At 27.9% G+C, this 14,187-nt stretch overlaps 2 protein-coding genes across 2 annotated transcripts; one reads left to right on the top strand and one right to left on the bottom strand.

The window, feature by feature from the left end:
• The first annotated feature begins 3,788 nt into the window (after positions 1 to 3,788).
• On the top strand, positions 3,789 to 4,779 carry LOC124921891 (putative elongation of fatty acids protein DDB_G0272012). The gene has a single exon (XM_047462591.1). It carries the CDS (start codon positions 3,812 to 3,814, stop codon positions 4,610 to 4,612), a length of 801 nt encoding a protein of 266 aa, XP_047318547.1. The 5' UTR covers positions 3,789 to 3,811; the 3' UTR covers positions 4,613 to 4,779.
• A 2,536-nt stretch (positions 4,780 to 7,315) lies between these two features.
• On the bottom strand, positions 7,316 to 10,709 carry LOC124919029 (rho GTPase-activating protein gacK-like). The gene is made up of 5 exons (XM_047459144.1): positions 10,245 to 10,709; positions 9,940 to 10,049; positions 9,291 to 9,659; positions 7,882 to 8,587; positions 7,316 to 7,791 (listed from the first exon to the last, which is right to left on the bottom strand). Exons 1-5 carry the CDS (start codon positions 10,498 to 10,500, stop codon positions 7,721 to 7,723), a joined length of 1,512 nt encoding a protein of 503 aa, XP_047315100.1. The 5' UTR covers positions 10,501 to 10,709; the 3' UTR covers positions 7,316 to 7,720.
• Positions 10,710 to 14,187: the final 3,478 nt, after the last annotated feature.

Raw genomic sequence — 14,187 nt, 5'->3', positions numbered from 1 at the left:
CTAGCGTACAACCTTCGGAAAACTGACAGGTATCTATGAGAAAGATTCGACCGTTGTCATGCATCAAGTATAAAACGGCATCTGTGTACAACGACGAAATCTCCTTTTTTATCTCTCTTCCACACTCCGTGATCTCTGAATTGCTTAGTTCTTTGAGTACTCTCTCTCCAGTTGATTCTGAAAATCACTATGTTAAGCTAAGCGATATTTTATTATACTACCTGAGTGTATTTTTAGTGTTGTAAGTTGAATAAAACGTTGTCTGTTCAATAGAGTTTGATAGCTAAAAGTTCAGAACAGTCAGTTGTTAAGACCTGAGTTCTTACTGGATTTGTATAGAGACTATACAAATCAAAGTTTTCTAGTGAAATACTTTTGGAAACAGAATAAGGAGTGACGTAGGAGTTTTATTTCTGAACATTCATAAAATATTGTGTTATTTACTTATTGCGTCTTACAGTCCTTTATCTGCCGCTTCAAATCTAGCAAGTATTTTCCGCATTTGAAACCGTTCAAGAACTTGCTACGATTTGTCGAAGAATAGAAACATATTTTCAATCTTTAACGGGATTAAAATCACATTGAAAGTGATAATTAACACAATAATATTCAACATTTTCTATTGTTGTCATCGATCCTATGATCTAATGATAGTTATGATAAAATCTATTGATTAATAAAATAATTTACAATGCATACAATATATGCATTATCAAAGTAAGAGCAAATCATTGTATAACCTCAAAGATTTAAATCAAAATTTAAGAATGAACTAGAAACTAAAATTTCTTTAACTAATGCATCGTTGATCACTTTTTCAACTTTTCTTCGTTCATATAACTATCATATAACTATCACTGATTTCTTCTGCCCATGTCGATTAGACAAAAACATGATCATTGCACCGAAAAGGATGTAAGGTTTCATGTGGTTCGTGCAAATGGAGACCGAGATCTCAACCATTCCAATTGGGAAATTGAATATTTACGGTCGGAGATAAATGGCACTAAAATTAGTTAGAGATACCAGTCAAGTTTAGCCGATAACTCAATTTTGACTCGTATAATTATGAAAATTGTAAAAAAATAACCAACTAAAGAGAAAATAAACTGGCAACACTATTGCAACCACTTTTGCTTTCATTTATCCAATATGCTTGAGCAGGTAAGGTACATAAATTCATATTATTAATCTAATTGACTTTTGCATGTGCTTGATTTTAATATTGTTGGACCTCTATTTGTTAAAATAATTAATTCGGACCCAATTTGTTTATTAATGCAATTGTTTAAAAAATATATATTTGTAAATGATTCTTGAAGGTGTCATTGTTTATAACTCTTACCACATAAATATTAAATTTAAATTCAGAATAGTAACAACAAGTTAACCAAAATAGTAATAAACAATAAACAAGAGAAAATGAAGTCGGTACGATTATATGAACTAATATTTGTATTATTTTTAAAAAAAACATTATGGTTCTTATTCACATTAATTCCTATCAAAATCTTACTCATCATCATCCAAAATTTGTTTAGAAATTAATGTTCTTTAAATTTACATGTTTTTGTTAAAGTACGTCATATTTTAAAATTTATTTTTAGATAATAAATATTTTAATTATTATTTAATTTTAAATTTTTTTTTTTTAAAATAAGATTAACTATTCAAATATATATATAATTATATATATATATATATATATATAATTATTAAAAATAAGAATTATTTAAAATAAGATATTTCTACTAATGATTTTATTTTAAAAGTTTTAATGAGATTAAGAATTCAACTATATATATATATATAAATATTTGATTCTAAATACTTATTATTTAGCAATTAAATAATTATTGTAAATAAATTGTATAATAAAAAGATTTATACATAAATTATAATTTTAAATCTTAATAAAACTTTTAAATAAAATTATTATTTAGAAAAAAATATTTGAAATTATCATTAATTTTAACAATTATAAATAAAATATATATACAAATTAAAAATATTTTCAAAATATTTTATTATATATTAAAATAATTTAGTTAAAATATTAAATATATATTATTAAAATGATTTTGTATTACATTATTTTGTAGGCCTAGTGCCTTAAAAGCTAGCTGAGATATTGATTACTCTTAAATAAAATTTAAAAAATAAAAAATAGAATTATTATTTAAAAATAATTTTTTAAATTATCTTTAATTTTAACCATTATTAATAATATATATATATATATATATATATAAACATTAAAATATTCAATTAATTTCAAATTATTTTTATTTTAAAATAAAATAATTAAATTAAAATATTAAAATAATTTGGTATTATAAATGAGAGATTCATTGGACCATTTTAGTATATACTATATACCCATGTGAAACTTAAATGACTTTCATAATTATTAGGCGGATATAATTTATTTTTTTGGAATGATTTTTTATATTGAATTCGTGTTATTTAAATTATATTAGTGAATTATACTTATATTTCATATTGAAACCTAATATTTATTCTCAAAATAAAACTATAGTCCTTGTTATAATACTTACTAGAGTGTTATGTATTGAGTAATAGTAATAAATCTTTGATAAAAAATCAATTAAGGCATGCCTTAATTGATTTTTGTGACATTTATTACAACTCAAGTCATTTCAAAGATTTCTTCTTTTGAGAGATTTTTTTTTTGTTACAATTGCATCCTTAGTACTCTCTATATAAATATTTTAATTTTAGGTGAGCATGTTATATATTTTTTTAATTGAATTTCATTTTGGTCATTATCATTCATTGAGTTCATCTTAACTAATTATCTTGATTTTATAGTTTTTACATCACATTATAATTATATATTAAGATTTTATGTATTTTCTTGTTGTTTTGTCAAAAAAAAAATTATGTAGACATGGTCATATTATTTGTGAACTCAATTAAAGTGGGTTGTTTGTATTTTTATTTAGAATTTTATCTGCTTTTTTTTTTTATCTATATCATACCATTATATTCTAAATATTAAATTATTCTTTACTTTATCTTTATAAAATTTTAATTTTAAATAAAAAGAACATTATAATAATTTAACGAATTAAAAACTTAAACAGCTACTTTTCATCAAAACAATGTTTTATTATTGAAACCAAAAAAAAAACTTGAAATAATCAATTATAAACTTAACCCCACAAGTGTCTATTTGGTAATGTCAATTTTACTTTATTAATTTAAAAAACATTGATTAATTATGATGAAAACAACCAAACTTAATTATTAAATTACAAGTTACTATCAATGAACCCACAAATTATTAATCTAAAAAAACTAAAATTTAAATAGTTAGGCAGATAAAATCTAAAGATATGCATGTCCTCTAATATGAATTATATTTTTAAAAATAAATAAAATACAAATTAAATCAAATTTATTTAGATTACAACATAAAAAATAATAATAATAATACATAATAAAGCAATGGGCAAACATTAAATATGAATATAGATATAAATCTAAATCCAAATGAATTTACTTTAATCTTGATATTTTCCTCTATATCATAAATAAAGTCAATATGCATATCTCATATATATTTTCTTTTCTGGTTAAGATTTATATAATTTAATTTTAATAAAGTTGTATAATGTATTTATTTGGAAACCTCCATTTCCTCACATTACAACTCTTTATAAGAAATTTCATGGAAATAACCCAAAACTGTCACATTCTCTTCCCACTTAAAATCACATATATATATTTCCCATTTTCCTTCACTTATTCATCCTCATTCATCCAACAAACTCTATTCCTCTTCAAAATGAAATATCTTTACTCCAAATTGCACTATCTCTTAGTAGACAATCCAACGATATCCCAATTCCAATGGCGTCAAGGCGAAACCTTCGCTTCCTCCCTCGGTTTCCTCAACATCGCATTCGTCTCCTACCTTTCACTGACCTTCTTCCTTCGCCGTCTCTCAGTCCCTCCAATCCCATCATCAATCCTCAAACCAATATCCGCCGTCCATAACATAATCCTCCTACTAATCTCCTTAACAATGGTTATCGGTGTAACACTCTCAACAATCTCCCAAATGCCAAATTTTAAATGGACGGTTTGTTTCCCAATATCTCAACCAACAAAAGGTCCAGTCTTTTTTTGGGCTTACATATTTTACCTATCGAAATTCCTCGAATTCATCGACACGTTGCTGATAATACTCGCCGGGAGTAACCGACGTTTGTCATTCCTCCACGTTTATCATCATGCTGTCGTGATATTCATGTGTTATCAGTGGGTGTCGAAACCGCAATCTATGTTTCCTATTGGTGTCGCCACCAATGCTTCTGTGCATGTTTTGATGTACTGCTATTATTTTGCATGTGCGATCGGACGACAACCGAAATGGAAGAAGGCTGTTACGAATTGTCAGATTGTGCAGTTTGTATTTGGGTTCTTGCTTTCGACGGTCATGATTTATTATCATTTTACCGGGTCGGGTTGTTCTGGGATTTGGCAATGGTGCTTTAATGCGGTTTTTAATGCGACACTCCTTGCTATGTTCGTTGATTTTCATTCCAACAAGAATAATTATGTGATTAAAGATAAACGGACCTGATTAATAAACCAATTATATAGAATATAGATTCGATTGTAGGGAATCAGAATCCCATTTTATTTTCTCTTTTTTTTTTCACTATGAGGAGTGGAGTTAAAAAGATGAAAAAGCTATTTGTAGTAATATTTATTTTAAGAAATAATATAATATAATTTCTATTCCTTTTAGTATTTTCTCTAGCAAGAACACTTTTTTTATATTATATTTTAATTATTTATTTACTTACTTAATTAATTAAAATATTTAAATTTTTTATAAAATTTAAATAAAACATTATATTAATTAAAAATCAAAATAATATATTTGTTCATCCGACAATATTAATTAAAAAAACTCAATAAAACAAGCTTCAACAATGTATTTAAGGTTTATTGGATATATCTATAAATATAATTGTTTCCAAATAAAGTAATAAAAAAATATATGTATTAATATTGTTAAGAAATTAAAAAGTGTTTGAGCCGAGCCCAAGCTGGTTTGAGCTCGACTCGATTCAATTTATATTAGCTCGGCTTTAACTCGAACGAGTTTGTGCTCGAACTCGACCTGAATATTTATCTACAAATTCAAACTCGACTCGAAAAACTTGAATCAAAATTAAAATTTTAAGTTAAAAAAATTAAAATGAAAGAAAATAAACTAGAAGTAAGCATTGTTCATATTGTTTTATTATAGTTTTCAAGCTTGAATTAATAGTTTTAGTTTTGTTTCCTTCATTTTAGTAAAATAAAGACGAGAGTTGCTCGCACTCGGCTATCCAAAGCTATTGGATACAGGTTTCGCAGCTCTCCATGCTTGCATTTATTTTCAATGTGGTCCGTAGTTATTTATGGCTGATTATAAAATAAAAAACAGTTAACTAATAAAGAATTTATCTGTGTTGCTTTATTGAGCCGGACAATTGATGGAATGACTTGTTAGGAGTATGGGTTCGAATAACAATCTCGACAACCATATAATAGTTACATAAAGGATCAATGTCTCAACAACAACTTGAGCAACTTGATCTATAGATACATTGTTCTTGTAAAATGTTCCCGTAAAAAGTATAATTGAGTTTCATATCTATGGTCTTGTTTGGTTTGGGCTTTTTAAATAATTCAAACATAATTTTATTTCTCTCTCATCAATTATATCATTCAAATCATTAACTAAAATATTAAAATAATCTATATTTTAAATTTTTATTTTTATTTTATTTATATATCAATAAACAATACTCATTAACCAAAATACTAAAATATCTTATATTTTAAATTATTATTTTTATTTTATTTATATATCAATATTTTAAGTCTTTTTATCAAAAATAATTATTATCTCCTTAAAATCATTTAAATAATAAAAAATTTAAATTTAAATTTAAATTTAAATAACTCCAATAACAAGTCCTTCCTTCCAATCCATAGACAAGTCCTTTCTTCCAATTGTTGGGTCATTCTTCAATCCATAGACTTTACAAAGTTGTAATGATTTCATATTTCTTTATAAATTTCTTAACTTGAAGCTTAGCCACCAATGTGGCAATGTTAATTCAAATACATTCATTCAGAAATATGTAAGCTGATTAGCAACCATTTAAGAACTTATAAGAATCAATTCCTTTATATTTTATTTATTGTATTTGTTCCAAAATTACAACTAAGATTTTCTTCATTTCTCTATAAACATATATTTCGTTAATTAAGAAACCAATGAAAGGCAGGTGAGAAATAAAAAAAAAATATATATACAAATAGCAACTTTGATGGTGAAAGAACAATTATTGAAGAGAGGAATGAACAGAGAGCTTAAGACAGAGAAAATAGGAAAAGTGTGCGAGAAGAGAGGTTGTTCGTTTTAAGAAGAAACATACAAAGAGAAGATGATGATTTATGTTTCAAATTCGATAATAAGATTAATCAGAGAATAAGAGGCAAAGATAGAAATTTTTTTTTTTCAGATTTTAATATTAAAATAAATAATAAATATGTTATATATTATTATGGTCGAAAAAGTTCAAAAAGACAATATTATATGAGTTTGAACTCGAATATTAAACGTGTCGAGGTTGACTAGGTCGACTCATTTCAACCCTATTATGAACTAATTAAATTAAACCTAATAACAATTAATGTGGAGTTAGTTTTAATTTTAAAATAAAATAAAATAAAAAAATCCACATTAGTGTAAAAGCTTCATGTATACAAATACCAATAATTTATTTATATAAACAATAAATCCTAGTCTAAATTTATATTCACATAATTTCAATAATAAATGATCAACCAAACTTTTACACATTCTTTTAAAATTCCGTATAATTTCAACATAAAGTAAAAAACACGTAACAAATTTTATATAAAATAATATACATACATAAACAAAATATTTCAAAATTAATAGACACAAAAAATTACTATAAATTAAAAAAGCAATCAAACATCAAAAAAATTGAATTAAACTTCTTTTCTTTTTCAGGAATTTATTTCTGAAATGGCTTAACATAAGGATATAGCTAGTTTGAACTATCCTCCAAAAAATAAATCAGTTAGCCAACTAAAATGTATTATTATTATTTTTTTAGCTAAACTTAAACATGTATAAAATTTTCAAAAAAAAATAAATATACTAATTTATTAAAAATATAAATGACAAAAGACTGATATCTAATAATAAAGTGAAGATTAGAATCCAACAATCAAGCAAGCAAGCAAAAGGTAAGAAAAATTGCAACATTTACATTTCAAAACATTATACTTTATATTTCCATGAACATAAAAAAAAAAGACCATTTCTTTTGTACACTTAAGGTTTCAGAGTTTACACTTTTTTTTCTTCCTTCCTTTTCATTTTGCAATACATAGGAATGAATGAATCCTCATTCCCCTTTAGGAAGAAGAACATCCCATCCTACTGCTTCATATCATGTTACAATGTAGCAAGCAGAGGCAGCACTACTAATAAGAAAAGAAAGAAATAAAAACGAGGCCTGCCCTCAATCTCTCGGGTTTGACCCGTCTAAGTTTCTGCATTTCGTGTGAATTTACCATTTCACGCATACCTCAAGTCGATGACAGAACCTCTCCACTACTTGTATTGTAAGTTTTCAAAGTTCTTTTCCCATGTTCATAAGAGAATGAACGTCAAAAGCAATGCAAACAACAAAATCTCCCCACAATTAGGACGTATAGCAAAGGCTGCACAAATCAAAAAAAAAAAGTTGACTTACAAGAACCCGAAAAAGAAATTTTGGAAATTTTCACAATAAAAGAATGTAATAAACTTACACGATAGTGGAGATGCGGCAACAGGCGCTGATACTGGGCTGTTCTGACTAGGACTAGAACTATAAGTGGAAACGGGTAAAGGGGGGTGTTTTGGGGATATGCGAGGAGATTCACTTGGTTGAGAATATGAAGGACTAGGTGGGTTCTTCACTCGCAAATCTTTCGAAGGTGCTGGCGAAATTGCAAATGAATTATGCGATCGAGCTGGCGGTGGTGAAGGAAAAGAATGATGATGACAGTTAGAAACAGGAGCTGGAGAAGGGGGTCTTGAAACGCGATGGACATGATGATTGTTATTAGAAGGTGGCAAATGATTATGATGATTGTTATTAGAAGGTGACAAATGATTGTGATGATGATTGTTATTAGAAGGTGACAAATGATTATGATGATGATGATTACGATGAAAATGAGGTCGAGACGAAGGATTAGGACCGTTGGATGGGGATGGAGATGGTGAATGGCTGGGAGGCATAGAATGGGTCGAGTGATTTAAAAGAGATGCGAGGCTAATTTCCTTAACTTTACCGAAAACAGTGTTGTTCAAACCAAGGTTCTTTGAAATAGGGGATCCCTTTATTGTTTGAGCCAGTTGATTCAATCTTTGAGGCGAAAGGCTGCCAAAATCTGATGTTATATACGCTTGAATCTTAACTGGAGGATCTATAGTCGAACCAATTTTGTTTGTTACCTCCACATAGACGTTCTGCAAAAAATAAATATTTGAATCAGCATACCGTAAGCCTTGTACATACCAAATCTCAATTCACGGATCTGCATCTGGATCCAGATGAGAAACCGACAATAAATTTGTGTTAGAGCTTATTTGATGGGGGGTTATTTGAAGGTTATGAAATCAAAATCTTGTTTGATACAAAAAGTGTGTTTTTTGGGATTATTTAAGGTAATTTACTAAAATGTATTTTTGTAATTAAAATTTATACTTTATAAAAGGTAAAGAAAATATATTTTGGTATATTAGTTGATTAATTAAGTGTTTAAAGGTTTAAATGATAGGTGATGCAATACATGATTTTTTTTTTCAAAAGACCCAAATAACCCAAGATCATAATCTAAAGAAGGGTTATTTGGATTTAATCTGATTAATCCCTTATCACAACAATCCAATTTTTCAAATCATAAATCAAAATACTAAAATACTGTTATTATTTTTTTAAATATTAAATATAAAGTAACCCAAATACTAATTCACATTTTCATCAAACAGGGTTTTGACAAAACAATATGATTATTTCAAAAGAAAAAACTAGATCAAACAAGTTCTAAGTTTTTCAAAACATGATCTCATAAAAAAGGATACTTTTCAAATAAATTTATTTACAGTTTCTCCTCAAGATTCAGATTCAAATCCATATCCAAAAACAGAAAGTTCTTTCAAATGGAAATACCTCGTACTGCATGAGATGCAACGTCTTCGTTAACTGTTTCTTTAGCTCGTCAATATTTTCCTTAATCTCATCAATAGAATTAATTAGAGTGAAATTGAAAAGGATTTGAGGAAGTTTCCCAAAGTGAGGATATTGATTGAGGTCCACAGTGATTCCCAAAGGAAACTTGAGGATTTCAAAGGACGACGGTTGCCCAAAAGATTTCGAGATAGTTAAATTGTATTCTCCCATAAACAGATCCAGCACGGTTTGCTTCAATAGACTAAGGGAGACATTGTTTATTGAAACTTCTGGTGGATTTGGAAGAAATCCAAACACTACATTGGTTTTGTTAATCTCAATTCCTTCGTGCATAGATAGAACAGCAACCTGTGGATATAAAAGTCCTTTTCAGATTCAATGTTAAAACCCACAAGAATCTTTGAGAACCCCAATAGAAGAAGCAATGAAGAAATTGGAAAAAGAGGTTATTCATGTGTTTCATAAATGTTCCCCACTTCAACTTTAAGGCGTTCTTGATGGAAATCAAATCGAAGATGAGACCAACCCTAACCTTAACCTTAATCAACTAGGGTTGTGTTTCATTATTGCATATAATTGTAATCAAGGGAATTTCCTTTTCTGGAAAAGGAAAAAAAGAGTAACAAACCTTTGTGAAAGGATCTTGAATTTCATTAAAGATCTCATATTCAAGTTGATTGATATGTTGAATAATTGATGCCACAGGATTGTCCAATTCAAAATAAGCTTGAACGGTAGCTGCAAACAAGGATAATTCAATTTAAAGAAGAAGAACATACATTATTATAAATAAACAGAAACCCAAATCAGAAACCCTAAAAAAAAACTAAACACAAACAGATCTGAGAATAGAATGGCAACATGATTATAATAATAATAATATGAAAAACCCTAATCATATAAAGTGAGAAAAATCAAAAAAACAAAGCTTACCGCGAAGCTTAGTAGAATCTTTAGCATCGAACCCACAATACTTAGAACGAAGAGGAATGAGCAAGAAGATCGCAGAGATTAGAACAGCCATACCGAAAAACAAAACGAAGATACATTTGAAAGTGAACACCTTTGAGATTGTGGAACAACCAAAGATGCATCTATCATCATCAGTAAAGAAGAAAGAATTGGATGCATTTCCAGATCCCGTCCCTTGATGGGACTGTAAAGGAAGTTGTTGTTCGGATTTCCCCATTCACAAAGCATCTGTAAAGTTATCTCCGTCAAAACCCTTATGTAAAAGGATGTTATTGTTGAATCAGGACCAACGGAGGAAGACAAGTGTTCATTGAATTGAATTGAAAGAGGACAAAGTTTATTCTCTCTCTAGATTCGCTCTCTTCTCTTTCATCTTCATCTTCTTCTTCCACGGTCACGAGAATGTGCAGCTGGCTGGGAGTAAGCTTACACAGTAAGTAGTATTTTATTTTATTTTATTTAATTATATAGTGTTAAATCCGTGTATAGATTATTTATTTAATATTTTTGAATTGATGATTTGGCTACCGAACGTTGAGGAGACGCAAAGGTGAAAAAGAAAGTGGACTGAGAGAAATTGTGAGACTTGTGATTTTAGGTCCCACTTCTTTTATTCACTATTAATAGTATTCAAATCATATTTATTATATTAATTTGTAAAATTAATTAACAGAAAATAAAGTAATTAATACAACTACTATCTTTTCTTTCTCTCGTAAATAATTAAAAATAATATATTTATTTATTATTTAAATCATGTCAAAATATTATGTTAAATATATTTTTTATTTGAAAATATATATATATATATATATATATATATTACCTATTTATTATATTTTATAAAAGAAATCAAATATATGTATACATATATAATTAATAATTTTAAAATATTATAGAAGAAGACAACAACAATATTATGTTAAATATATAATTCATTATTTAAATATTTATTAAAATATTTTAAAAATAATATTAATAATGGTTAAAATAAATTGTTAAATTTTTATTTTTAAAAATACTAATAGTATTTCTCTTAAATATTAATATTAATTTTTTTTTTCTATCCAAAATAATTTAGGAGCATTTTCTACTTAAATTTCTTACTCTTATTTCGGTTAACCAAAAATATCATTACACATTTATCTACGATTCAATCTTTAGTGACATTATTTTCACTTTAGTCATAACAACATATCTCATTCATATATTTTAACAACCAAAATATCTTTAATTTTTAATAAACATTTTATATTACTAATTTTGTTACCTCACTTTGAGTATTTTCACTCAATCATCTTGTTGTAACGGAATGCGAGAGAATAGCGTAAATAATAAATAGACACAAAATTTAATGTGATTCACCAAGATAAAACACGACTACGTCCATTTAAAAGAGAGACTATTATTAAAAAAGATTAGAATAGATATTACACCGTAACAAATTAGGGTTATAACACGAATTTATATAACACTCTTTCCTCTAAAACTTTAATAAATAGAAAATTTGGCCGACTCATTAAGAAAGCTAAAATATTTAAGTTTATTCAACAAATCTCCACATTACTTAAATTCTCTTAAATGTCTCAGGTGCATTAGTCAATGCCTGGATGACATAGATGCATTAGTCAATGTTAGATGGCTCAAATACATTAATCAATATCAGATATCCCATATGCATTAGACAATGCACATATGTTCTATCTTCTCTTTATTCTAGAGTTGCCCCTAAGCCAACTTAATAGTTTTTTAGGTTAAGCAAGTTCAAATAATATTGGAACTTGCTATGAGGAACCGACTTCGATTTGGTGAACATATTAACAGGATTGTCAATATTTACTACCTTTTTCACCTTTATTATCTTCTCACTCCTTAGGAAATGATACATCACGTTAATATGCTTAATTCGTTAATGATGAACATGATCCTTGGCTAAGCATATAACACTCAAAATATCCTAAGAGACAGTAGGTTTCTAATCCTGATGTAGCCCAGATCCCTAACTAATCATTTTAGCCATATTCACTCTTTAGTAGTTTTTGTTAATGTCATGTACTCTACTTTCATTGTAGACAAAGTCATAGTAGGTTGTTGAGTCATCTCCCAACTACAATCGAACCCCCAAGATTAAATACATAACTAGTCAAAGATCTCAAACTATCAACATCTCTAACATAATCAGAATTTGAATAACTAGTAATCATACGTTGTGTATCACCTCCATGTATGAGACCAACATAAGATGTTCTTTGTAAATACCTGAATATCCTCTTCACAGTTTGTCAATGCTTCTTCCCTGGTTGTACCATGAATATGCTCATAACACACATTTCTTGTGCTGGATCTAGTCTTGTACAGACTATAACATACATCAAACTCTCTAATGCACTAGTAAAAGTACTTCGAGTCATATACTCCTTCTTCTCATCTGTCTAAGGAGCAAATATGGTAGTAGGATGAATATTAAGAGTACAATGTGTATCTATAGATTTAGTTAACGTCATTCGAAACCTTGACAACACCTTCTCAATGCAACTTTTTTGTGATAAGAAAAGTTTCTTCTAACATTTATCTCTAAGAATCTTCGTCCTTTAAATTTTAAGTTGCTCCCAGATCCTTAATCTCAAACTCTGCATTTAGAATATCTTTTAGTTTTTAAACATTTGTCTTGTTCTTTAATGCTACCAATATGTCATCTACATAAAGAACTAGGTAGATGAATGAGTCATTATTTAACTTGTTATAGTACACACAACAATCATATGCACTCCTCGTGTAGCTAAGAGACATTATATAGTTGTCAAACCTCTTATACTACTTAAGTACGTATAAAGACTTTTTAACTTGCAAACATATTTTTCATTTCATGGAACCTATAGTCCATCTAGTTGAGTCATACATATCTCTTCCTCTAACTCTCCATGTAGAAAGGTTGTTTTCACATCAAGTTGTTCGAGCTCTAAATCCTGATGTGTCACTATTGTTAGCAACATCCTGATGGAAGTATGTTTGACCACTAATGAGAAACTCTCGTTATAATCTACTCCTTTTTTCTGATTAAACCCCCTTAGAATAACTCGAGCCTTAAACTTAACTACCTTCAACATGATATCCCTTTTTTTAAACCCTATTTGCAAGTAATAACATTTCTCCTTGTAGGTAATGAGACTAACTCCCAAGTATGATTCTTGTGAAGTGATTCCATACTATCTCCATTGTTGTAAGTTAATGTATAACTTCAGAACCGGATACAACTTCTTTATAGGTGGATGGTTCAAACGTATCCACCTCCTCCTTAGAAACTTGTAGTGCATAACTAATCATATCTTCATAATTTTATCTCTAAAGTGGTCTAACTCCAATCTTTTTTAACCGACCTTCAACTACACTATGATATCTTTAAAGATATTGCTAATTCTCCCACATAAACGTTACTCATCCAGATTTTTCCTAAAATTATTAGGATTAAATTTTCAATCAATCAAATAAATCTTTTTATTTATCTCTAGCTAAGTAATCAAATAGAACACGATAATGTAAAAACATATTTTTACACAATAATAATACATACCCAACATAACCCAATGCACTCTAATGGCACTCGAGAGAATTCCCTAGATGTGAGTGGTAGATTATAGTGAATAAACAAGTGAGATGTTGATTTCTATTTCTGAAACCACATGACAATGAAGTTCCATAACCCTTTCAATATACATTTATCAACATATCATCATTTCAATGTAAACCAATGAAAAAAATATTTTAATATAAATTTATCATCACGTAATAATCCTTCAAAGCAAACTATTGAAAAAAAACTTTAAATAATTTATTTGTGTCAAAGGTTTCAATTATAGGAATAACAATGCGTCATCAACGAAAATCATCCAAATTGTTTCAAAAT

The sequence above is a fragment of the Impatiens glandulifera genome, chromosome 1, assembly GCF_907164915.1.
Source record: "Impatiens glandulifera chromosome 1, dImpGla2.1, whole genome shotgun sequence".
Taxonomy (NCBI): domain Eukaryota; kingdom Viridiplantae; phylum Streptophyta; class Magnoliopsida; order Ericales; family Balsaminaceae; genus Impatiens; species Impatiens glandulifera.
The sequence above is the reverse complement of the archived record's forward strand: the minus strand, read 5'-3'. Positions and strand labels throughout refer to the sequence as shown.

Bases quoted from the DNA above. Each gene is read 5' to 3' on its own strand.
- LOC124919029 (XM_047459144.1), bottom strand. From the start codon at position 10,500: ATGGGGAAATCCGAACAACAACTTCCTTTACAGTCCCATCAAGGGACG. The intron at 8,588-9,290 runs GTATTTCCATTT...TATTTTTTGCAG, and splicing joins TGCATCTCATGCAGTACGAG to AACGTCTATGTGGAGGTAAC. The intron at 7,792-7,881 runs GTAAGTTTATTA...TGATTTGTGCAG, and splicing joins TGCCGCATCTCCACTATCGT to CCTTTGCTATACGTCCTAAT.
- LOC124921891 (XM_047462591.1), top strand. From the start codon at position 3,812: ATGAAATATCTTTACTCCAAATTGCACTATCTCTTAGTAGACAATCCA.